The 27266-nt window shown below is 47.3% G+C and overlaps 1 protein-coding gene across 3 annotated transcripts in view; it reads right to left on the bottom strand.

Annotated features, from left to right (window-relative positions):
- Nucleotides 1-27266, bottom strand: part of LOC142584566 (polycomb protein SCMH1-like) — a 389046-nt gene that overhangs the window by 266941 nt on the left and 94839 nt on the right. For all 3 annotated transcript variants that reach the window (XM_075694672.1, XM_075694674.1, XM_075694673.1), the window contains exon 3: nt 2083-2284. In XM_075694672.1, the coding sequence (XP_075550787.1) occupies nt 2083-2284 (202 nt within the window). The remainder of the gene's footprint in view (nt 1-2082; nt 2285-27266) is intronic.

A 27266-nucleotide genomic window follows, 5' to 3' on the forward strand; every position in this document is an offset into this window, starting at 1 on the left:
AAGGTTGTAGGGAGAGAGAGACAGGAAAAGGCGACTGCCGATTTCCTCCAGGTGGGTCAGTCTGGAGGTGCCGTCTATGTGAAGCCAAGGCCGAAGAGGTGTGTTGCCTCCGCCGGGGGGCCTTAAAGGTCCAAACACCCAGCTTCGGCTCAACCCCCAGGATCCCCTTTTCCCCAGACATGGCTAAGCCGCGCACGGCTACACGCGGGAGGGTCCAACCCTCGTGTGCTCGGGTACGTGGTGTCGCAACACACCAAACGGCTGCTGACGCAGACGCCCCTGCGGGGACAATCGAAAGTGCCCACTTGATAGCAGTACAAATCACGTTCACCGACTACTGCACTCGCCCTACTTTCTCAGTGACGAACGAACAGCCAATTGTACATTGGCAACAGCCAGTGATCATTCGGGCTCTTTCAGCTTGTCGTTCGATTTTAAGCAGCCAGACCAGATGTCTTCGTCATGTTTCTAAGTCCTGCAAGTGTCTTGTAAGAATGGGTGCCTGAACATCAACAGTATCGCTCATTGTAGATACGCCAATGCCATTTGCAATAACTTAATAAAACAGACTGCACTTGGAGCAAGACAAACGAGCGTTCATGCGAGGACATGCCCGAGAAACGCTCGCCACAAACAAAACAAACGAAAACAAAGATAAAGCTGCCAGGCTCGTGATGTGTGACGTTGCTGAAGGTGGCGGCGCAAGCCCCACCCTAGATGGACAAGTTGTGAAAATGTCTCCCACAAGAGGCTATGTCAGAGCGGTCAAATGCATCACCATCAGGACATGGGTGGCAGAGTATGTTTTCTTTTTCTAAATTTGCTGCAGGTTCATTTGATTTTGCATGATTCAGCACCAGATGCATCAGCATATACAGCTACCATCGTTTATGGCGCTGTGCCAAGCTAGCTATTTATGCACAGTGCCGAAAACGCCGTTGGACACATACTTTGACAAGCCCAATGCAAAGTCTCGCAAAAGTGATAGTAGTATCTCCAAAAGTGATCGCTCGAGGTTACCCCTGTATGCTTGATATCCGTGAGCAACGATGCAATGAAAATGCACCCCTTTCATGACGATTGCTCATTAAAAAAAATATTTTTCCTTTCTGCAAAGGTAAATTCTGCATGCCTCGTTTTTTGCTGATTGCGATACATGGGGACATGCTATATTACTTATTTTATAAATTGGGTGCGAGTTACATTCAGGCGCACTATAATTTTTTTTTTACTTCAAGCTCGCGAAAAGAGGGTGTGCATCAGCTTCAGATGCACACTAGATTTGGGGGTGCATTAGACTCCGGTAAATACACAGTACAAGTCATTGTAAAGACACTGGAGAGAAGTGGTTGAGTGCGCACACAAGGATGTCTCAAGTGCAGAGACATCCTTGTGGGCACAGCTGCCTAGGGACACCACAGAAGTGCAAACTTATTCAAGGCCACCTACAGTGCACTGCCCGCGATTTGTATGCATTTGGGCCTGCACTCTGCATCTGTCTCAAGGGTGGTTTACAGAGTGGCAGCTGTTCTGCAGGAGACTCTCCCTTTATAAAGCTCTTTTATCCCAATTATCAAAATGAAGATAGATGACTTTATGCAAGTTTTTGACCCAGAGGTTTTCCATAGGCACCCATGTTGGGCACACAGTACAACGTAATCATTGTGGCCAGTAATAGAGAGTTTTAGTGGGTCCGGTATTTGCAATGGCATTTGCGTAATATCAGGTTACTGGATGTTGGTAATGACATCTCGTGGCGCTTTGTCTAATCACAATGCCTTACCGAGACATCTTCACATTCCATAAGTCTTCTTGTTGAAAAAAACATTTAAAAAGGCAAGGCATTCAAAATTATGCCACTGCCAAAAATGTACGACTGGCAGCAAAGTAGAATACACTTGGCTACTGCAATAATAGCTCCCTGTCTGGTTGAGACCTGTGCCACCAGGTCCCACCATCAACCTGGCCTGTCACGTTTATGCCTCTCATAATCCCAGTAATCCACAAACAATAAGTTTGCAGAGGAACTAAGGCTCTCTGCACCCTTGTACAGCATGCAAGAGGCCTCCATGCAGCACTCACCAGAGCTTTCATACTGGTACTGAATCTGGCTTCCTCCATGAGGCTTGAGCTTGGTGGACCGGTCTGCAGTGGCCATGGCTGTGGGGTCTCTCAAGCGGTACTTGTCTAGGCACTCGGTGCTGCAAAACTCGCGTAGCTGCCCATGGTCCTCTAGGTGCACCGATGCACCCCGAATTACTATCTCACAGAGGGCACAGGCCACCTGGTGGGAAAAGAGGGCATTATGAGCTCAGCACAATGCTCTGCACAATGGGCTACGAGGCAGAGAGGAGATGAGGGCGCTTGTTGTCCTATCTTTTGTACTATTTGTTGCAGTGCCAACATGTCCAGCGCTATGCACTGAGATAGTTTACAAATAAACGCGAGAAAGAGTCCAAAGGGAACAAAAGTGCTACTTCCAGAAACCAGCGTGTGCCACGTAGTACAAGCGTAAACCATTCTTCGGTTCTTGGGCATCATGGATTGCTCAACCAAAAGCAGTGCTTTTTTTTTCCTGTGTACATGTGCTCCTTCTTTGTAGTTGAAACCACTTGGCACAATGGCTATGCACAGGACCACCCACGCCGACTCACATGCTTGCCCCTGCAGTTCTTGCTTCCCAAATGCTCTGCCAGGAACAACATCAGTAGGAAGGGAATGATGCACCATCCTCCATAACAAAAAAAAAAGGCTTCGCAATGCGGCCCATAAATAATATGACCACTCAAAAGCCACAATGTTTAAGAAGTTTCCTATACACTATCCATTTTCCTTTTTCCAGAAATATTGCATCGCCCATAAATTCTGTACACATCAAGCAAGCATTCCACCCAAATAATATATCGGCACTCGGCATGCCTGCTTGAGTTTAAAATATGCCATACACACACTAATCCAACCAACTCACTCTTTGCACCCACAATGCCAAATAAATAAAAGAACTATTCCTATGGTTTGGGCCAAGCTCCATGGCGCTGCTAGTGAGACGCATGGAATTGTGCAAAGAAAAAGGTACCTCCAACTTATAAGCACAGCATCATTTCTTGGCTTCAACCCTCTTATCCGCAATCACTCATCCCATTTTTCTTCAGATCATGTTCGAGAGAAAGAAGATGTTTATTGGAAAACAGTGATTCAAGCCAGAGTGTACGCACTGAAATCTGCAAATAAATGTTCCAAACAAAATGCCTGTCCTAAAATCAAATTAATTGTTCTCAGTTAGCCTAGTAGCAAATAAAAGTTCCCCGAAATAATTTCACTCTCGTTCACAAACACCCCCCCCCCCATTAATTATCAAAACTATATAAATTCACAGTAAACAAAAAAAGTATTTTGAGATGGCCTACACAATACAAGTAGCATGTTAAGCATTTAAATTCAGGGGTATTTCTATGGCATTACACAAAGACCATAAACAATAAAGCAAGACATAAAGTGAAGAAGGATGCAGCAGCAAAACTTTTACATCACCACTATCTCATCATAAATGCCACAGCCGTGACAACCAGAGAGAAAGTTGAAACTATAAAACCGGACAAAACTAGAAAACGTTACACCTGGCAGTGATTTTCCGCCTCAAACGTCAAGTACAACATCAAACACATTGGAACGCAAACATGCATGCCTGTTTTATAACCATGTGTCCCATGTCTTGCTCTCATATGAAATGTGCCTAACCTATATGAAATGTGCCTCACCAAGTCAGTGGGTAGACAGAGTTGGGAAGGCTTGGTGCACGACTACTCGGGCAACAAAATGCAACACTTCCGATGTGTTTTCAAGAGCAGCACTTGATGCCCTTTTGTCCTGCAGGAATATGAGCGCGCCTGACTGCCCACTTTCTCACTCACATTGCATGCAGGTGATGACGCTGTACCCCAAGCCATCCAACCCGTGGAGGTCAGAGGGCGCAAAACCTGTGTGCATAACAGACAGCCCTGCCACTCTATATTGATTCGAGATGTGGGAAATGTTTTTATCCCTGTGGGGTGCACAGCCTCCCTTTCAGCACACAAGGAAAGTGCAGAATTTTACCAGTGAAAGGAATGTGTGATGCACACTACACAGCTTGCCTAATGTTTATTTCAATCAACAGCTGCGAACAAAATAAAAATAGCATAAAAAGGATGATGTATGCATGCAGCAGCTGCAGCACAGACCTTCAGATGTGCAGCACAAAAAGAAATGAGCCACAAGACAAGGTAGAGCAGCTACAGCTCTACCAGTGAAAACACAATGGACAATGGGACAGCAAAGGAGAAATGATGGCCAGCTGTGAAATGCTGGTGCTTTGAGAGGTGATACTTCTTTCTCATTTGTGCAGCCGTCAGCACTATGCTACAAAAAAAGGAGCGCAAGAAAGGAGCTTGCAAAGAAATGTGCACAGAGATGCCAATCTCTTACAACGGGAGTGTTTTTGTGTATGTCAAAAGACATTTGTGAATTACACCTACATGCATTTCTTTGTATAGTGTAAGCACAAAGAATATTACACAATAGCGCACTACAGCGGCAAACTTTGTGGAGTCCTGAAAAAAAATATGGCTACATTCCTCAAAAGCAAACATACGCTTTTATAACACATCTTACCTCATGGCATGCCTTTGATTGTGGTACCTCAACACCCAGATATGGACATCAGAGTAGGGAGAAACACGAAATGGTAATGATGATACAGATGGCACATTACTATAACAAAAACAACCATATGAAAACAATAGAGTAAGGTGAACAAAAAAGACCACATAATGTAGTTTGTTTGCTGCCTACATTTGCAACCAATTATGCGTACACCACATCACAACAAGAAATAGGATTGTGTTACATAATTTGGTGCAACACTGACTTTCACAGCAATAGTCACAGTACAGGGTGTCTACCAAGTTGACATTTCCAAATTCCCTGAGTTTTCCAGGTTTTCCCTGAGTGCCTTTGCACATTTCCCTGAGTGATGCAGAACTATGTTTTGTGTCAAGACGGGCTAAAAACATATTGCCTAATTCTGTCACTTTCAAGTAAGCACATGAAAAAAATAATAAAGCGACTTAATCCAATTTGAATACTAAGGAGTAGTGTTTATTCAGAAAGAAAATAGAAGGCAGGGGTTAGTAAAATGCACAGCAAATAAAGTGTCTTCGAAAAAAATTGCAAATGAAGTCAGACATTCACAAATACGAATAAAAAGGAGATGCACATAGAAGCAAATATATTCAAATATGAGCTATTTCTATCAACTGATAGCAAGCTCAGTGGTATGAGGCCCGAACTCTGTCACAATTGAGATTCTCTCTCAACCGCTCGTAAGTCAACCTCAACTGTCCTGACATACTCTCAGCCCAAGCATGACGCCTGAGTGTTGTGTTTCACTGCTTTAACGAGTTTATTTCGGTTTGGATGAGGGACACCTGCATCTCGGCATCAGACAAAACTTTGTTTTTTGAGCTCAAGCTCCTTCAAAACGGTGGCAGCAAGCTTCTTTTCCCGTTTATTCCTCAATGCGTACATCATTTCTGTTCTTGTCCTCCTTCTGCCACTCGTTCGCCCCAAGGACCATTTGAAGCATTTTGGTCAGTTGCACAGGCCACGGCCGATTTTTAGAACTCCTTAGGGGTCGCGAATATGTTCGTAAAATGGGCCAGTTGGAAAAAATAAATAAATGCGTGCCATTTACTGCTTTTAGGGGCTCAAACCGCCACAGGCACGTTCGAAAACACTCTGAAGGCCTGTCGGTACATATATTAGGCATATCGGCGCACGTACTGTGACAGAAAATACCGGGTGCACGTGTGTATAATTAAGGAATACATACTATTTTCCGTGGCAATAGCCCCTTCCCACGCTTGTTATGCTTCACTGCAATACTTTTGCGTATGCTTCACCATGTAACATTTCTGTATAGAGGCGAAGCTAACTTTCGGGAACCGGCATTATGCAGCGCGCCGTGTTTTCTAAGTTTCTAAGCCAATCGCGAGGAACCCAAAGGCGGAGTCCGTGCCATTGCTGACAGCAGCTAATTCTTTTAATAAAAAACTCGGCACCCAACGGCAAGAAGCTTCATAGCGAACGTCGAAGCAGCTAGGCCTAGCGTTGCCTCAGTGGTGGCAACGGCTGCCAGCGGATCCGCGTGCGAGAGTGTCGGTTCGAGGTGTCGAAGTAACCAAAACGGCGCGGTGGTGCCTTTGATTATTGCCGTTTCGGACCTGCGGTCAGGGCAAAACGTCCGGAAAATCGGACGGCGAATAGTTCTTGCGTCCGAAATTTCACACGTTCTGATAAGTTGACTCTATGGGGTACGTGGCGGTGCCGCGAAGCCGTCCAAATTATTGGGAATCCACAAAGTCGGTCGTTGTGTGCACACTGGCAACTCCTCCAGCCGACGACAGGGTGTCAAAGACGATTCATTACGATTCCTGTCTGTTGCTCGAGCCAGCATTACCGCGACTTTCGACGCTTTCAATAAAATTGCCGCTAATTTTCCCTGATAGAGGCCCAAATTCCCCGAGTTTTCCCTGACTTTTTCCAGACTACTCAAAATCCCTGAGAATTCCTGGTTTTCCCGGTTTTCCCGGTTGGCAGACACCCTGCAGTAAATGAAATTATTACGTAATACTGTCACCTAATAGTGATGGTGTAAAAACACAGCAGCAAAATTGTCAATAGCTTAATTAACATTTAATTGGCCAAAGCTGTGCCCACAAAAGCAAGTTATACTCAAAGCACAATAATAGCGGTGAACACAGTCGGCGACTGGCAAAATCTGATCAATGGGTCAAGTGCGTCGACTTTTATACATCACTCGTCTACAGTTGAATCCAGCTACAACGAAATTGACAGGGCACATTGTTCGACACAGCATTGGCTCCGATGCCGGCCAGTTACCTGGTGCTGTGGTAGCAGAAAACAAGATTTCAAATGCAAAAATCATTTAACATACAGTTCAGAAGGTGAAGAGAAGTTGCAGAATAAAAATGATGCAAAATAATTGAACAACAGATTATAGAAACGTCAAGCAGCAAATTGAAAGGAAATTTCAGAGGAAGTTCTCTGCAATCCTGGCTCTACCAAAGAACACGGTGCTTTGAAAGATATATCCAAGTTATGGTGAGGCTATAGTGTGTGAAAAAGACAAGGACAAAAGGAAGACGTGACACACACAGGCATTAGCTTGCAACAATCTTTATTTTGAGAAAGGGACCCATACATATATACAACTTTTTCGCGTACATCATCATAGATGCGCTGTTTGCAAAAATTCCTTACACACCATTGCGCAGGTAAGATAACTCTTTGCGGGAAAAGGCAATTGATGGTTTAGACACACAGTTACGCCCCAGCCTATCAATCATTTCTGCTTCTATAATTTCGTGAGTTAACCTTCCTCGGGCTCTTCTCACAATGGAGCAGTCTCTGTATGCTGGGGCACACGTTGAGTGGTCACCATCCACCCCGGCCAGGAGGCCATTTTGCAAGGAAAACTAAGACAATAAGCACCTAAACACCCTCAGGACAAAGTCAGTCTTGCCTTCCAAGTAATCATCAAGGCTTCTTAGTTCCAGATCCGCATGCTGCTGCTTAGCGAAGGCATCTGTGCTTATTGTTTCTAGAAAGATCTCCTCGTCTTAGTCTTGTGGCAGCGGGTCAATTGGGACACATTAGACAGTCAACATCAGAGTGTTTTCGTCCGGATTTGTAAATTACAGTGATGTCAAATTCTTTGAGTCTGAGGCTTAACCTTGCTAGGCATCCTGAAGGGTCCTTTAAGTTTTTTGGTTCTTGGTCAAAGAAATATATGTTCCATAGCATTACCGTCGGCAGCTGAAGCACCGTTCCAGAGCTCTAAAGGGAGTCGTCGGTACCACAGTGGCATTTTGAGCCTTGATGCGTGAACGACGTCATTGGACGGAAGGCGAGACAAGCTGGAAATGACAGGGGCAATCTCGTGAGTAAGAGGTGTCACGTGGAGCAGCACACAGTATAGTCCCGTGTACTGGGAAAGAAGCTTTTCGGAGACGCCCACACGGCGGGAAGGGGTCCAGAGAAGCCCAAGTGCACCAGAAGAGAAAGTCGCTCCGCAGTGCAAAGCATCATAGTGACATCTCTGGTTTGTTTGTGACGCCATAAGCCGAGGGTGGACAAGCTGACGGGCGTGATCAGCCCGCGCGATGGCATCACGTGTGTACTTGCTGGTGAAGTCAGTAGATGGTGGGAACAGTGTCGAGAAGTAAAATCGGCATTGTCCATACAATAGGTAGAAAAGCGAAAATCCAGCTGCACCGTGACAAGAGGAATTGTATGCAGAAGTTTCATAGGTAAGAGCTAGGTCCCTATCACGGTGGTTCACAGAAACATACATAGTGAGCATGTCTGTGAGAGTGCGGTTCACGCGTTCCATGAGGTCGTTCGTCTGGGGATGGTACGTGGTCAGTTTCAGTTCAGTCGAACAGGAATGCATCATGTCAAAAATGACTTGAGAGAGAAAAGAGAAAATAATGGTCCCTGTCAGGGAGCAATTGTCTTGGAGCACCTTGAGGCAATATAACGTCACGTAACAAGAAGTGCATGAGATCATTTGCACAGCAGGTCGGCAGAGTTCTGGTAATTGCACAGCCGCTGCTATCCATTTGTTTCCCAAGGTGGATGATGGGAAAAGGGCCGAGCAGACCTAGTCCAACGAAAAAGAATGGTTCCGTGGATGTGTCGAGTGGGTGAAGGTGACGAGCAGGTAGTAGCAGGGGTGTGTTGCAACACTGGCACGGTTCACAAGTGGCCACGTAATGGCAGGCAGAGCGTGCAAGGCCTGGCTAAAAGAAGCGGTACCGGACACACCTGTAGGTGCAAGATATGCCAAGGTGTCCGGCAGTGGGCGCATCATGAAAGCTCTGTGAGGACACTGCACTGTAAGTGTCAAGGCACGACAATTAAGGAGGTCAGGTCCATCAGGTTGAAAATTGTGACGGTATAAGACACCTTCCTGAATCGCAAATTTGTGGATGGATGCGTCATTAGGCGATTATTCTAGGCGATCAATTTCTCAGAATGAAGGGTCATGGTCTTGTTGTTCACCGATGTTAATTGGGTATGACACACAAAAAATAGTTTTTGGTGTCCGCGTCAGCGTTTTCAGGGTTGTCGACTGGATACCTAGACAAGCAATCTGCATCCAGGTGCAGGCGGGAGAATTGTTGACAATGAATATGAAAATTCTAGGCGCAGGGCCCAGCGACCAGGCTGTCCAGAAGGATTTTTGGGGGAGGACAACTACAGAGAAGGGCCATCCGTTTAAGTAGGATCTGAATTTTCCGAGCACCCAAATGAGGGTCAAACACTCGCACTTTGTAATGGAATAATTGCACTCAGCCACTGATAGGAGGCAGCTAACGTAGGTGATGACACGGTCCTGGTGACATTGGCGTCGGGCTAGTACTGCACTGACTCCATGGCTGCTTGCATCAATCTGGGCCTCGGTAGGCACAGATGGGTCAAAGTGGGCAAGTATCGGAGTAGTCATGAGCAGGCTGATGAGGTGCGAGAGGCACGTCTTGCCTATAAAAATTACTAAGTGGCATTGCTATGTCTGCAAAATTCTTCATGAAGTGGCAAAAGTACCAGGATAGCCATAGAAAGCTTCGGACATCTTTTGCAGATAGGGGAACAGAAGTTCTTGACTGCGCAGATATTTTCAGGGTCAGGTTGCACACCATTACAACATGGTCAAGAACTGGGATTTGGCAGCAGCCAGAGTGACATTTGGATGAGTTCAGGTGCAGTACAGCCCAATGAAAAATGCCGAGGATGGCCAAGAGGCGCTCTATATGAGTCTTGAAAGTTGGTGAAAAAAATGATGAGGTTATCCAAGTAGCATAACCATGCGGACCATTTGAAGCCTCTGAGCAGAGAGTCCATCATGCACTCAAAGGTGGCCGGAGAAGTCCAAACAGCATGGCTTTGAATTGGTAAAGGCTGTCAGATGTTACAAATACAGTCTGTTCACAATCCACATCATGCACAGCAATCTGCCAGTACCCTGAGCGTAAGTCGATGGAGGAGAAATAGCAGGCACCATGCAGGCAGTCAAGAGCATCATCAATACATGGCACTGGGCACACGTCCTTTTTCCTTTTTTGTAATTCTGTTGAGATGCCAATAATCCACACAGAATCACTATGTGCCATCTTTCTGTTTGACTAACACGACGGGTCTAGCACCCAGGTGATCCCCAGGTGATGCTGAGGAACTGCAAAATGGCTCAATGACGTTTTTGGTGAGCATCTTGTCAACCTCACTTTGAATAATTTGATGCTCAGGAGTGGACACCCGATATGGGCACAGATGAACAGGTAGCACATCACCGGTATTTATGCGATGAGTCGCACCTGTGGCTCGGCTCAAGAGCTCGCCCCTAGTGTCAAAGTCAAAGTAGGAAAGCAGAAGAACGTGGTGGAGTGCTTCAGTATGCTGAGGTGTAAAGTCAGAAGCAATCATCAACTTCATGGCGCTGTCAGGGCAAGAATCAAACCACTGATGAGCCTGGGAACCAGGAGATGCGGCCACAGTGAAAGCTTCTAATGCCGTCACTATCGAAGGTCAAAATGAAGGCGAGTGAGATGCCTTTTGGCAGCACTTGCGATGCCAAGCTGAAATTAACAACAGTAAGGCAGATGCAGTTCACCACTACAGACAGAATGGTACGAAGTACTGTGACACCATGGGGTGGGGAAGATGTCAGTGATGGGTGTCTAAGTCACCGTCAGGAACTGGTGGCGATGACACTAAGTCGATTTAAGTCAACGTCTGTGGTGGCAAGCGGCCATACTCGGTGGAACAGAGCCAGCTCAGAGGTGGATCAGCGGAGTCCAGAAGGGGAAGTTCACGACAGAGTGCACGGTAAGGAAGTCGATGCCCAGGATCACATCATGCGGGCATTTGGCAAGGACGGCAAACAGAACAACTGTCTGGTGAACAGTGATGCAAACACAAGTGCTGCACATTCCAAAAATGGCAGCTGTTCCGCCATCAACGACATGGATGCCTTTAGTCGTCACAGGCATCAGAATTTTCTTGACCTTTTCGCGAAAATAAGCGCTCATGACAGAAAGCCCCAGTGGCAAAGAGTGGAGTGACTTGCACATCGTCGATTTGTACATCCAGGAGGTTCTGTTTGGTGGGGATCGTCAAAACAGGATTTTCGGTCGCTTTAAGCAATGGAGCACCACCTCTAGGAGCAGCATTTCTGAGTTTTCTGTCTCGGAGTGGACCGTCTGAAAGGTCAGGGAGGATGGTCGGCAGGGCTGGGGGGAGCGAGAACAGCAACAGGGTGAAGGCAAGCGGAAGCAGTGGGGCTCAGCATTTTCTGCCCCATTCTTTCCCAGAGCAGAAAAAGACTAGAGCAGCTTTTCTCTCACCATTGCCACTATCACCTGCCGATCAAGCTTCGTGAATGGCAAATCAAACGTGACATCACATTGATTGTTGTGACAACAATATTGTTTGTACAAAAGCCCACCCCTAATGCAATACCCCCTTTGGGGTTTTTAAAGAAATGAAATGAAACATGTTCTTGAGGGGCAACTTGGTCAGGGTTGGGCATGTACGAGCGATAGCAGTCAGGTTCATTAAAGTAACCGGGAAACTTAATTTGTGCTGTAGAACTCCAGAGACTTCAGCAGTGGCGAAAGATGTGGCCGACGCAGTGACAATGAAAACAAATAGGCTTGTCGTTGGGAGTTCGCCGCGCGGACGGATTCCGGAACCGTGGAGGAAAGTCTGACGTGGTCAAAATGGAGTTGTAAAATATGGCTCGACATTGGAGCGAGGAGCCGACGAAACTGCACAGGTACCCATGTTGGCAATCTCCTGTCAGATGATGGCTTGGGTAAGGGTGATAGGAACCAAAGGCGGGCCGAAGGACATCAGTTCCAGGGTAGGGCGGCCGCCTCGAGTTCATGCCGAATGATACATGTAACAATATCACAGGTGCTGGCCAGGCAAGGTATCACACGATGATGTTGCTGTGGTATTCGGCAGGCGCTGTAAATGATGTGCAATGCGTCGGCTTTTGGCTTGTTCCAGGTGGCAGCATCCTTTAATGATGGCATCAACGGCCGTAATGTTGGTAAAGACAAGCAAGTTTAAGGCATCATCGGCAATACCTTTAAGGACATGCACAACTTTATCTGCCTTAGCCAAGCTTTAGTCAACTTTGCAGCAGAGCTAAGACCGTCTTGTATGTAAGTTACATTGGCTCCGTTGATGCCTGCATGCAAGTAGATAATTCCTTCTTAGCTTTTTGACCCAAGGGGTTCCCAAATAAGTTGTGAATATTCTCCTTGAAGCTGTCCCAGCTTGTGAGCTCGTGTTCATGGGTTAGAATCCATACGCAAAGCGTTCCTCCGAGTTAAAAAGTGATGTTCACGGGCATCATAGTAGAGTCCCACCTGTTGTTAGTGCTGACAAGTTTGTAGAGGTTAAAGTAGTAATCTATATTCGTACCATCCAGGCCTGAGAAGAAGCCAGGATCTTTAAGGGCGGAAAGCATGATTACAGTTATCATGGTAGGTCAGTGGCGTAGCCAGAAATTTCGTTCGGGCGGGGTGGGGGGGGGGGGGGGTGTGGGGGGGCTCACGTTGTAGGTCGGCATCCTCCTTAACAGGAAGCTTTAGCTCGGGTGCTCCTATCTGAATACATGTAGAAGGGGAATTCGTTTTTCTCGGCAACCACTGCACCAAATTCAACGATGTTTGTTACATTTAAGAAAAACTTGAATTCTAGTGACTGCTGGTTTCTAATTTTTCATTTAGGATGTCAATTTTTTATTAAAAATTCGCCAATATTGCAAATTTTCAGAAAACGATAAAATCAAGTTTAAAACTCTTTAACTCAACAATGAAAAATAATATCACAATTCTGTGAATTTCAACTAATAGTACATCTACAGCGGACAAAATTGATATGTTACACATGAATCTAAAAAAAATCGTATTATGGAAATACGGCTTTTGCAGAACCCTTGTACACATCGTAACCAATTCACGTAAGATACAAATTGACATACGAAACTTGTCCGCTTTGGCTGTTATAATAGATGCCGTTGAGAAAACCGCGATATCTGTTCTTGATGCAGAGCTATCAGACTGTAAACGTTGTGCTTCTATTTTTTCGAACTTTCGAATTTTTTGAAATATTTTAAACAAAATTCAGGCCCTAAATCGAAATTCCGCTTCCAACAGACACTAGAATTTAACTTTCTCAAGGTTATCTCAGAAAAGCGTTTCTCTGTTTTACATGCATTTGAATAGACCGCATCAGAGTTGGGCCCGAGCTAAACATTCCTCGTTAAATAATTTGTCGAGGGATCAATTACACGAATAACAATTGTATTGCCATTGCCAATGGTGCTGCAAACGAATTCTAGAATGCTACGCAGTGTAAAAACAAGCAAAATATGTCATTTTTCATAAAAGAATATTGTCACGTGGTCATGACATCAAAGAACACAGTAGCAATACTGTGAAAGGCAAAACTAGCTTTTACTGGGCGAACCTGTGCCCACAAAACAGGCTACACTTAAAGCACAACGAGAGCGGCGAACACAGTCGGCGATCGGCGAAAATCTGATCAGCGGGTCCAGCGCGTCGGCTTTTATACAGCAGTCATCGAATGTTCCAGACTAATCGTTGGGACCCGCGTGCCTTCCACAAAGTTCTACACCATTCGCGTCACGCAATGAAATCAGATAACACAAGGCTCGGCGACGACAGACAGCGGATAGAAGCATCGATAACTTTCCAGAAACTTTGGATACATGCAGGTGCGTCCCGCGCTGTGCGATAACATTTGTTAGGCGGCGAAACGTGGTCGCCCGATAAATATAAGTACATGTGTCAATACCCCCCTCTTAAAAAGCATCGACCCGATGCGGCAAAGACCGAAAGATATAAAGAAGCACTCGTAGCAAAGAAAACAACAAAACAAGGAAAGTTCGTCAGCCTCCGTAAAAGGGTTTAAGATGCACCACGTGGACCACTTCAGATCGTGCGCGGCGCCGCTGTGAATGCGAAATGCCGTCTGGCACGACCTCATAGTCCAGAGCGCCAATACGTCGGATGACCTTGTAGGGTGCGAAATTGCGTCGCAATACATTCTCACTCAGTCCTCGTCGGCATATCGGGGTCCATACCCAAACACGGTCGCGCGGGCTGGTACTCGACGAAGTATCGTCGGAGGTTGTAGTGTCGGCTGTCGGTACGCTGCTGGTTCTTTATACGTAGGCGGGCGAGCTGTCGGGCTTCTTCGGCGCGCTGGAGATAGGTAGCGACATCAAGATTCTCCTCGTCAGTGACGTGCGACAGCATGGCGTCGAGCGTCGTCATCGGGTTCCTGCCGTAAACCAGCTTGAACGGCGTGATCTGTGTTGTTTCTTGCACCGCCGTGTTGTAGGCGAATGTTACATACGGAGGGACCACGTCCCACGTCTTGTGCTCAACGTCGACGTACATCGCTAGCATGTCGGCGAGGGTCTTGTTCAGGCACTCCGCGAGACCATTCGTTTGCGGATGGTAGGCAGTTGTCCTCCTGTGGCTTGTCTGGCTATATTGCAAAATGGCTTCGGTGAGCTCTGCTGTAAAAGCCGTTCCTCTGTCGGTGATGAGGACTTCTGGGGCACCATGTCGCAGCAGGATGCTCTCGACGAAAAATTTCGCCACTTCGGCTGCGCTGCCTTTTGGTAGAGCTTTCGTTTCAGCGAAGCGAGTGAGATAGTCCGTCGCCACGACGATCCACTTATTCCCGGATGTTGACGTCGGAAAAGGCCCTAACAAATCCATCCAAATCTGCTGGAATGGTCGACGAGGAGGTTCGATCGGCTGTAGTAATCCTGCTGGCCTTGTCGGTGGTGTCTTGCTTCGTTGACAGTCTCAGCATGTCTTGACGTAACGGGCAACGTCGGCGGTCAGACGCGGCCAGTAATACCTTTCCTGTATCCTCAACAGCATCCGGGAGAATCCGAGGTGCCCAGCTGTGGGATCATCGTGTAAGGAGTGCAGTACTTCTGGACGCAGCGCTGATGGTACAAGAAGGTAGGTGGCTTGGACTGGTGAGAAGTTCTTCTTCACAAGCAGGTTGTTTTGTAGCGTGAACGAAGACAACCCGCGCTTAAATGCCGTAGGGACCACGTCAGTGTTCCCTTCCAAATACTCGACGAGGCCTTTTAGCTCCAGGTCTCCTCGCTGCTGTTTAGTAAAGTCTTCCGCGCTTATTATTCTAAGGAAGGCCTCGTCGTCCTCGTCATTTTGCGGCGGGGGATCGATGGGGGCGCGTGATAAGCAGTTGGCGTCAGAGTGTTTTCTTCCGGACGTGTATATTACGGTGACGTCATATTCTTGCAATCTCAGGCTCCACCGCGCCAGCCGTCCTGAAGGGTCCTTTAAGTTAGCTAGCCAACACAACGCGTGATGGTCGCTGACGACTTTGAATGGCTTGCCATAGAGGTAAGGGCGGAATTTTGCTGTAGCCCAAATGATGGCGCGGCATTCCTTTTCAGTCGTAGAGTAATTGCCTTCCGCTTTTGACAGCGACCGGCTAGCATAAGGTATAACCTGTTCAACTCCGTTTCTCTTCTGGACTAGAACGGCATCGAGGCCTAGGCTGCCGGCGTCAGGATGGATTTCTGTATCGGCGTACTTGTCGAAGTCCACAAGTACCGGCGGCAACTGCATGCGTCGTTTGAGTTCTTGAAATGTGTCGGCCTGCGGTGTTTCCCACTTGTACTCGACATCACATTTCGTTACATGTGTTAGCGGCTCCACGATGCGTGAAAAGTCCTTGACAAAGCGCCTATAGTAGGCACACATGCCAAGGAATCTGCGCACTACCTTCTTGTCGAATGGCTGTGGGAATTGAGGTTGCGCCTCAGGAGCTCCCAGCGATCGCTGAACGTTATCTTTCATGATGTCAGCGATCAAGGCTACTTGAGGTTGCGACGAAGGCAAGACCTTGCGGAGTTCTTCGCGCACAGTGGCCCTTATGGTCTCTTGGAGATCAACGGAGCCCAGCGCTTGGATGGCGCACTGAGGCGTGAGCACTTGGCGGTTATAATGCCTAGTGCGCATTTCTAACGTTTTCTCAATCGTCGTAGCCTCCGTCAGGAACTCAGCTACAGTCTTCGGTGGGTTTCGGATTAGTCCGGCGAAAAGTTCTTGCTTTACGCCTCGCATCAAGAAACGCACTTTTTTCTCTTCGGACATTTCCGGGTCGGCGTGCCGGAAATGACGGGTCATCTCTTCTGTGACGATGGTGATGGTCTCATTGGGTAGTTGGCCTCCGGTTTCGAGCAGAACTTCGGCCCTTTCTTTTTGGACAACGCTCATGAACGTCCTCAGGAAGTTACTACGGAACAGGCCCCATGTTGCTAGGGTGGACTCCCAGTTCTCGAACCAAGTCCTCGCGGCATCTTCTAAGGGGAAGTACACGTGTCGTAGCTTATCCTCAGAGGTCCAGTTATTGAAGGTCGAGATCCTTTCGAAGGTTTCGACCCAGGTTTCAGGATCCTCCGACGTAGCTCCACGGAAGGTAGGGGGTTCTCTGGGTTGTTCAAGTACGATGGGTGAGACTGGGGCAGCCATTGTGGTTGTCTTGGCCACAATCTTCTTGGTCTTCTCAGGTAGAAGTCCATGCTCCGGGGGCAACTGTTGCAGACGACGGCTTGCTCGATGGTCCGTGACTACGTTGGTGCTCTCTTTACGGTCTGGGCTTGGATCACGGCTTGTCCGGGGCGTCTGGTACATGGACGAAAAGCACCTCCACCAAATGTCACGCGGTCGTGACGTCAAAGAACACAGTAGCAATACTGTGAAAGGCAAAACTAGCTTTTATTGGGCGAACCTGTGCCCACAAAACAGGCTACACTTAAAGCACAACGAGAGCGGCGAACACAGTCGGCGATCGTTGAAAATCTGATCAGCGGGTCCAGTGCATCGGCTTTTATACAGCAGTCATCGAATGTTCCAGACTAATCGTTGGGACCTGCGTGCCTTCCACAAAGTTCTACACCATTCGCATCACGCGATGAAATCAGATAACACAAGGTTCGGCGACAACAGACAGCGGATAGAAGTATCGATAACTTTCCAGAAACTTCGGATACATGCAGGCGCGTCCCGCACTGTGCGATAACATTTGTTAGGCGGAGAAACATGGTCAACCGATAAATATAAGTACACGTGTCAATATACTCGTGTGTGCCAAAAATTGTGCCCAAAATAACTGATATCAATGCTTCCATTTTTTTGTCTATTTATTAAGTAAAGGAAATGTCACACATCAGCAAAGCAGTGCATGCCGCTAATATGAAAAATGTAAAGGCCATGACATGAACAAGTTATGGACAAATCTGTTAATCAAACTTTGTCATTCAGGAACCACGTTTACATTCATGTACGTATGCAATGGCCAGTGAAAAATCTTGATGACGTTGGCACTCATTCCCATGTATTATGCAGGAGCCGCTGTCACCGGCCGTGTATCGCGAGTGATTTCAACTAAATTATAGTCGCAACAGAGAGCACGTATAAAAAGCAGGAGTTTTGCAGAATATACAAGGGCGAGTCAAATGAAATGAGCCAATGTGAATATATGACAAACGGGGTACTTTATTTAAAAGTAGCCTCCATGAGAATTTAGACATTTGTCCCATTGACTAAGGAATCGCGCGATTCCGGTCTCATAAAATTCCTTGGGTTACTGCTTTAAAAAGTCTGCAACTGACTCATTCCCGTCATTGTCCGACACGAATCTGGTTCCCTTGAGCTGTTCTTTTTTTTTTTTTTTTTTTAGTTGCCCCAAAATGTGGAAGTCACAAGGCGACAGGTCAGAGCTGTATGGCGAATGTTGCAGCGTTTCCCACTTGAAATTTGCCAGTTTTATATTAAACGCATCAGCGATGTGGGGACAGGCATTTTCGTGGAACAAGATGACTCCATTCGTCAGTTTTCCATGTCGTTTATTCGTGATCGCAACACGCAGCCGTTCCGGCATTTCACAGTATCGGAAACAATTGATAGTCTTTCAAGATTTAGCAAATTGTATCCGTAATGGTCCCTGACGATCGAAAAAAAAAAAAAAGTCGACAACACCTTTCCGGCAGAAATGACGGCCTTTGCTTTCTTTGGCCGTGGTGAATTCGAACGTTTCCACTTTAAGCTTTGTCGTCATGTTTCAGACTCGTGATAGTGGCACCAAGGTTCGTCCCCGATCACAATTGCAGACAAGAAGTCTCCACCATCATGGTGATACCGGATCAGATGAGTCAAGGCAGCGCCGAACCTCTCCGTCTTCTAGTGGTGGTTCAAAATCTTGGGCATCCATTGTGCACACAAAAGCCGATAACAGAGATGTTCATGAATTACGGCGTGAACCGAACCGTGACTGATGTTCACACGCTCTGCCAGTTCATCTATACTTATCCTCCGTTCTTGTCTCATCAGCTCATCAACCTCTGCAATTTTGTTAAGGATGATTTCACGATGGAATTTAGCCCCGTTTTGAATCGTGTTCACAATTTTCACGTCCTTCTTTGAACCGTGTGCTCCAAAGCTTCACAGTGGCCAATGAAATGCGATGTTCAACGTAAACGGCAGCCATACGTCATCAAATTTCCGCAGTCAAAAACTTCACGGCACTACGCTGTTCAACTTTTGGAGTTTCCATTATGTCACGCAACCATGTTCAACCCAGTGTATGAGAGCATTACAGAACCTTTATCCTCACACCTGCCTGTCACTTTTGTAAATGAGACATCTCTCTCTTCTATGCACATACCTCGCAGATAATGAACTGAACTATTATTGCGCGGGGTGGGTAGGCTCACTTTTATTTGACTCGCCCTGGTACATTAGAAATGTGAAGATACAATGGGATACACAAATGCGAAGATAGAGCTTGATAAAGGGCAAAAAAGTGTCACTGGAAAAAAAGTTCCTTGCACATATACACGAAACCTCGCAACAAGATATATATATATATGTATAAGTCTCTAATAAATCTACGTATCTAAGAAAAAGTCACGGTATATAATGCGTCAAACAAGGCAAATAAACATGTTGTGCAATCACAGATTCACAGAATTCTAGATACCGCCCCCATTCCATCCACTCCCGCCGATTGTGAACTTTGTTTTTGTACACCTCCGTTGTTTGTAGTTTCCCTACTTTTCTTCCACCAATACTCTTACGTCGGTGCTCAGTTTATTTTAGGCGGAATTTCAGTCCCCTACCCAAATGTCTGAAACAACAATTGTATTTTACACATGTACGATCAACCCTTGAATACGCATGTGTATGCTGAGACCCTTACACCTGAGAATTAACGAACTTTAAAAAATACAAAACAGGGCTGCCAGATTTGTCCTTGGAACTATGACAGAAAATTCAGCATGACAGAGGCTAAACATTCTCTTCAATGGTCGGACCTAAAGACCTGCAGGAGAAACCTGCGTTTGAAATTCTTTTATAGCTTTTATCATTCCCATACTAGCATTAGTCTAGAAAAATACATGAAACCACCTTTGTATGCGTCCCAGAGAAAGGATCACCCTTGAAAGTAAAGGAACTTGCTTTTAAAAGTGACGTTCTGCAGTATTTTTCTTTTACATTTTTCTTTTACTAATTACATTTGTTGATGCTTTTTACCATGCTTTGAGTGTATAAATACATTTCTACAAACCATTGTATTTCGAGTGAAATCCCCCCTGCTGTAATGTCTTATTGGCGATGCACGTACTGAATAAAAAAAAATAAATAAATAAATACTAATTTCTATTGCAGACATGTTTACTTTCCTCTTGCTCTCGCTGAACCCAAGGGCTTCAAGGAGGCCAGTGATTCCTAAACCGACCACTGGGCAGACACCTTCACATTCTAATAAAACATGCTCCACAGTTTCTCAAGCTTTACCGCAGCCAAGCACATGCTTCTTCTTCCTTCTTATATCTTGCTGCTCTCAATAGCGCACGCCTCTTGCATTTTCTTGTTTACATGGGATGTACGATCGAAAAACGTATCATACGACCGCAGTTTGGCAACGTACTGAACGTCGGTGCCGAAAAATTGTTTTCCGGGAGCACATAAACCGGTAAAAAAAAAAGAGCGCAACTGTATTGGGTCATTTGTTGTGTTCTCGATTGCAAACATTGCCGCCAGGAAAACGAACGTAACTGGAACGTATTAACGAGGTTCTACTGTATTTGACTAATGTACAGTGAACTAAAAAGTTTCTGGACCATGGATCTTGGAAAACACTAAATTTCTGAGTAGCTTTTATCAGTAGTTAGTAAAAGGGTTTGTCAGAATGTTGTTCGCATATACTAGTAGAAGCTAGAAATGGGGGTACCAGGCTGGGTTGTGAGGCTTTGGGTATATTCTGCTCTTTCTCAGATCCCATGATCTATCAACTTATTTGGTTGGCGGTACGTCCTGTTCTGCTTTCATGCTATTGGCTAGTTGCTCACGGCACTTCCAGGTGACAACCAACAAATTCTAAATTTCCAGAACTGCGCGACCAAGCGACAAGAACAAACAATCTGTTCATGCGACAACCCATTCCACACTTGAAGCTGCCGTTTGTCACTTTCACGTGCATATAGTTTACATGGGGTATGGGCTTAGTATACGCTGAAGCCATTGACAATGAGGTGATGCGGCATAACCAATGAACTCCTCAAGAATATCGAACTTAATTATTATGCTTTCGTGTGCCAAGACTATTGCATGTTTTTTGCTCACACTGTATATAAATTGTAGATTATTAGGGATTTCTGCAGTGTCTATAGTGTCTTTTCAAAGTTATGACTTGTATTTAGAGCCCCCTTTAGAGATAGTCTCATCATAATCCAAAAAGTTCCAGTATTGTGCTTACCACCTAAATACCATGACACTGATACATGAGCAATAACTTTTAATACCTTTTAGCCAGTGAACCACTGTCACCAGAAAAAAGATAAGTATGCATGGCAATGCAACTACGAGACCTGCGTGCCTCCGTGGGTCGTCGTCTGGTCGGCTGTGCAGCATGCGATTTATGCAAGCAAGGGTCCACTCAACCAAGGTCTATGTTGCTACATGTAGTATATAGGATAGAGCAAGCGATAACCACACCCTTTAAAACTTGCCCCTTCAGCATTTTATTGGCTTACTTGATGATGACTAAAAATGATGACAAATAGTTAAAAGACAATTCAACCTCTAGTTGACGTCCCTGAAGCTTACCTCTCCAGCATGGCTCTCAGAATAAATGATTCGGTTCATACACCCCATTTTCACCTTAAACTTGCCTAAGAAACGACACTGTCTTTCAATAACTTTTTAACTGAAGGTCAAATCACCCTCCAACATCAAGCATGTGTAGAATTCATACATCCCCACCTAAAACAGCCAAGGAGAGCAGTGCATACGTTTCCCTACTGTAGCACGTGGCTGAACCGGTTTCATTTTATTTATAAGGGAAAGCTCAGTGTTATTACATTCATAATCATCATCATGTTTTAAGTCTACTCCCAGCAATGCCTCGCATCAGCTGACTCCATCCTATGCCTGTGAATTTCCTCATTTCAGCACACCTAATCTTTCGCTGTTCATCAAGGCTATCTGTTCCCAGGTTAATGCTCAGAAGCAGGGCCAAAAAGTTGGCACAACTTAACTAATGCTACTATCGATTTTTCAAAGTGCAACGCCATGATAATCAAGTTCATTTTGCGCCAAAGCAATAGAAGAAGCACTCACGCACTTGTCAATCTCATTTATATATTGTTACGTGTAGCTGAAGCCCAATGCTATATACAATTTATTTAAAGGGAAGCTAACGGAAGGCCAAAATGGCGACGCTATATCAAGCCGGCCCCCGTCTTCTTCTTCCTCCTCAGTGCAGCCACACTGTGGTGGCTGTTCCGTAGCATCACCCCCGGCAGTAGAAGCACTGTCCCGGTGCTGAATCTATACATCCACGGTGAAAGGTGTGTGGTATGGTTTTAGTCTTGCCACGTGAAAAATGTCACTTGCAGCCGACGATGACGCTGAGTGGTCGGCGGGGTTGACTTCATACGTGACATCGGTCACTTGTCGCACCACATGGTATGGGCCAGTGTAGCGCGACAGCAGCTTTTTGGAAAGGCCCACAAGTCAAATGGGCGACCAGAGAAGCACCAGAGAACCCGGAGTAAAGTGCACGTCGCGGTGGTGGCAATCATAGAGGCATCTCTGATGCTCCTGTGAGGCCTCGAGACGGGTGCGGGCGAGCTGGCGCGCGTGGTCGGTGTGTGCGAACGTGTCGCGGGCGTATTCAGTGGCTGAACGTGTGGCTGAGGGCAATAAAGTGTCTAAGGGCAACGCGGGTTCTCGGCCATATGGGAGGTAGAATGGTGAATAACCGGCAGTGTCGTGATGCGATGAATTATACTCGAACGTCACATACGGTAAATGAAGATCCCAGTCGTGGTGGTCGGTCGCAACATACTTTGAAAGCATGTCGGTGAAGGTCCGGTTGAGGCGCTCCGTGAGGCCGTTGGTCTGTGGGTGGTAGGACGTGCGGAACTTGTGCTTTGTTGAGCAGGAGCGGAGGATGTCCTTGTCGGCTGCCGACAGAAAGCTGCGGCCACGATCAGCGAGTAATTGGCGCAGAGCACCATGCACTAAAATGATGTCATAGAGCAGAAAGTCAGCAAACGTCAGCAGCACAACTTGTCGGGAGGGCTCTGGTGATTGCGTACCGCGTAGCATAATCAGTAGCGACAGCCACCCATTTATTTCCGGAGCCCGAGAGAAGAAACGGTCCAAGCAGGTCTAGACCAACACGGAAAAAGGTTTCCGGTGGGATGTTGATCGGCTGGAGACATCCAGCTGGAGGCGTGGAGGGCTTCTTCCGGCGCTGACAGGGCTCACAAGCAGCAACGCAGCACCGCACAGAGCGGGCGAGACCCGGCCAAAAGAATCGAAGTCCTACACGGTCAAATGTGCGCGAGACACCGAAGTGTCCAGCCAAGGGACCGTCGTGAAGTTGTTGGAGGACAGTCGAACGCAGGTGCGATGGAATTACGAGCAGAAGGTCAAGGCCATGTGGATCGAGATTGCGGCGGTATAATGTCCCCTCCTAAGGAGAAACATACTGAGAGAGGCGTCGCCAGGCGTTGACTCCAGATGGTGGATGAGGGCTCGTAATGAAGGATTGCGGCGTTGCTCGTTGCCGATTCCAAGCAACTGGGACACAGAGAAAACGCAAGCGATGGCGTGCGCATCAGACGGTTCGTTGACAGGTTAGCGGGACAAACAATCGGCATCCTGGAGCAGGCGTCCCGTCTTATATACCACGGAGAAGGTGTATTTTTGCAGGCGTTAACGCCCAGTGAGCGAGTCGTCCCATGGGGTCCTTAAGCGAGGATAGCCAGCAGAGCGCGTGGTGATCAGTGATGACACAGAAGGGGCGTCTGTACAAGTATTGACGAAACTTCGCAACAGCCCACACAAGAGCGAGGCACTCGCGCTCTGTGATAGAATAATTTTGCTCAGCGGGTGATAGAAGTCGGCTGGCATAGGCAATAATGCGATCATGTCCACTCTGGCATTGTGCTAACACTGCTCCTATGCAGTGACCACTGGCATCAGTTCAAACTTCCACTGAGGCAGACGGGTCAAAGTGGGCCAGAATTGGAGGCGTGGTAAGGAGAGTAGTGAGCTGTGAAAAAAATGCGGCATGGTCAGGTCCCCAAGAAAATAGGACGTCTTTATTCAAGAGGTCAGCAAGGGGACGTGCGATGGTCGCAAAACCCTCCACAAAGCGTCGGAAATAAGAGCACAGCCCAACGCAACTATGAACGTCCTTGGTAGACTTCGGAACAGGAAAGTTCGTGACGGCGTGAATTTTGTCCGGATCAGGTCTCACGCCTCTGGCGTCCATGAGGTGTCCAAGGACGGTGATTCGGCAGCGAGCGAAGTGACATTTTGACGAGTTCTGCTGGAGACCGGCGCGGCAGTACACGTCAAGAATCACTGAAAGACGGTCTAGATGCATGTCAAATGTGGGCAAATAAACGATGACGTAGTCCAGATAACACAAACAGGTGGACCACTTGAACCCCTGAAGCAAAGAGTCCATCATTCGTTCGAAGGTGGCGGGCGTGTTACAGGGACCGAAAGGCATCACCTTGAACTGATAAAGGCCGTCAGGGGTAACAAATGCAGTCTTCTGTCGGTCCATGTCGTCGACGGATATCTGCCAGTAGCCGGACTGTAAGTCAATAGAAGAAAAATAGGTAGCACCGTACAGGCAGTCTAGAGCGTCCTCAATACGTGGCAAAGGGTACCCGTCCTTTTTTTGTGATTTTGTTCAGGTGGCGATAATCTACACAAAAACGCCACGTTCCATCCTTCTTTTTGACAAGTACGACGGGAGAAGCCCAGGGACTACAGGAAGGCTCGATAATGTCCTTTGCAAGCATCTTTTGGACTTCCTGTTGGATAACGGCTCACTCGGACACAGAAACACGATATGGACGTCGGTGAATAGGGTTCGCATCGCCAGTGTTTATGTCCCGACGGACGTTTGACCTAAGGGTCGATTGCCAAAGTCAAAAATGTCGCGACAGCCTTCAAGAATGCGGCAAAGAGCTTCAGCTTGAGCTGTAAGGTCAGAGGAAACTGTAAGGTCAGAGGAAACCATCTTCTCATTGTCGATGTCAGTACCGTGCAATGACGTCACGGTATGGGCTGAGCTGTGACGATCTTCCACTGTGAATGGCTCGACCTCATCATCCTGCAAAGTGCTAATTATAGCCAATGAAATCCCCTGAGGCAGAACTTGCACAGTTAGCGCGAAATTGACAAGGGGAAGGCAGGTGCGGTTGCCAGTAATTGTCAGCACAACGTGCGGCACAGTAACACCACGTGTAAGTATAACTGCTGGAATTGGTGCGACCCCGTAATTACCGTCAGGTACAGCTGGTGAGGACAAGTCGACGTGTGTCACAGAGTGACGCGGTAGGCGAATAAAATCAATGCAGCTCAAAAGGCTTGGAGGCGGGTCGACAGGGTCGGCAAGAAGAGGCAAAGTCAAGGCGAAGTGAGCCGCCCGAACAGTCAATGAGGTCAGAATGATTGGCAAGGAAATCCAGACCGAGAATGAGTTCGTGAGGGCAATGCTCGATGACGGTGAAGAGAACGACGGTGTGTCTCTCAGCAATGGTGAGTCGGGCAGAGCACATGACAACAATAGCGACAGTCCCTCCGTCGGCGACTTGTACAACTCGGTTTGGGGCAGGCGTCAGAACTTTCTTGAGCCGACAGCGAAGAGCAGCACTCATAATGGACACATGCGCCCCGGTGTCAATCAACGCACACACAGGAACATTGTTGACAAGAACGTCCAAAAGATTCTTGTTCGTGGGTAAGGTGAAGCGAGTATTTCGTGTCAATGTCGTCATCGCAGCTTCACCTCCAGAAGCTGCGCTGTCTAGTTTTCTGGTCGGGGGTGCGGCGAGTAGGTCGGAGAAGGAGCACGGCGTGACGGGGGCGAACCAGATTGACGACCGGAGGGAGAAGGCGAGCGGGAGTAGCGAGGCCATGTCAAAGATGTCACAGGGTTAGATGATGGAGCGGGCATAGAAGGGGCGAAGGAAAAGGATGCGCTAGAGGGGCAAGGGTGATAATCAGGAGAACAGCGCGTCGGAGAAGTCCAGCAGCTGCGGCAGTGGCGAGCAACATGTCCAATGCGTCGGCAGTTAGAACAGATCGGCTTGTCATCCACAGTTCACCATTCGGAGGGGTTGCGCTGTCCATAAGAGGAGTAAGAAGAGCGCGGTGGGGGCGTGCGTGGAGACAAAGGTTCCGAGCCTATGGACTGAATGGATTGCAGGCTGACGAACAACTCTTGACGGACGACGGCCTGGATCAAGGAGATTTTCACCGGAGAATGATCACGTGATGGGAATGAAGCGGCCGCCGGTTGTGCCGCTTTGACCTCACGACAAATGATGCAGGGCAAGTTGTCACATCGCGACGGCTGGTGGAAGAGGTCGTCACAGGATGACGTAGCAGCTGTGTTGGGAAGTCGCAAGATGTGCTGGGATACCCGGCGGCCTTTAGCATGCTCAAAATGGCGGCACTCCTTGAAGATCGTATCGATGCTGGTGATGTTCGTAAACACCAGTAAATTGAAGCCGTCGTCAGCAATGCCTTTGAGGATGTGATTAACCTTATCGTCCTCAGACATGGTCGAGTCGGCCTTGGCACAAAGGGCCAAGACGTCGAGAATGTACGACACGTAGGACTCGGTCGACGTCTATACACGTGTGGCAAGGGCTTTCTTGGCATTGACTTGGCGACCAAACAGATTGCCAAAAAGGTCGCGGAGCTTCTCTTTGAAGAGATCCCAGCTCAAGATCTCCTCTTCGTGAGTCTGGAACCATGCAAGTGGAGCTCCGTCGAGGTAGAGAAGCATGTTCACAAGCATAATAGTCTGATCCCAGTTGTGACTGGTGCTGACACGCTCATATAAGCGGAGCCAGTCGTCAACATCAAGACTGCCGACTCCGTTGAAAACACCAGGATCCCGAGGGGGGAAAACGGCGACGTAGGTCGGGGCTGCAGGAGGAGACGGTTGTGTAGATGAAGTGCCGCCAACAGGAGCCAAAGTTGCACTGTCGCCGTTGCGACCGCTGCGAAGCTCCATGACGGGTACGGGGAACGTCCACCTCCACCAAATTAATGTTACGTGTAGCTGAAGCCCAGTGCTATATACAATTTATTTACAGGGAAGCTAACGGAAGGCCAAAATGGCAACGTTATGTCAAGCCGGTCCCTGTCACCTTCTTCTTCCTCCTCAGTGCAGCCACACTGTGGCAGCTGTTCCGTAGCAATATGAAACGCGTCAGGTATTTATCTGCGTTCTTTCGACTTGGTATTTCCCAAGAATGTGTGTGCTGTCAAATAAGGCCGTGCAACGGCACCTTCTGCTGTGGTTAGCAAGATGGCCTGATCTCACTGAAGCCTGCACCATGACACAGCACCCCTCGGCCTGTCGGTCACACACACAAGCACGTATGAATATAACGTGTTGGTACCTACCAGAACATGGTCGCCCCCCTATGCGTACAATGCCAAAGTCAGATGACTTACCCGACTTTTGCGACAACAAAATGCCCACTCCAGAGGTGGCATTGTGCTTATTGC

This window comes from Dermacentor variabilis, chromosome 6 (assembly GCF_050947875.1).
Source record: "Dermacentor variabilis isolate Ectoservices chromosome 6, ASM5094787v1, whole genome shotgun sequence".
Taxonomy (NCBI): Eukaryota; Metazoa; Arthropoda; class Arachnida; order Ixodida; family Ixodidae; genus Dermacentor; species Dermacentor variabilis.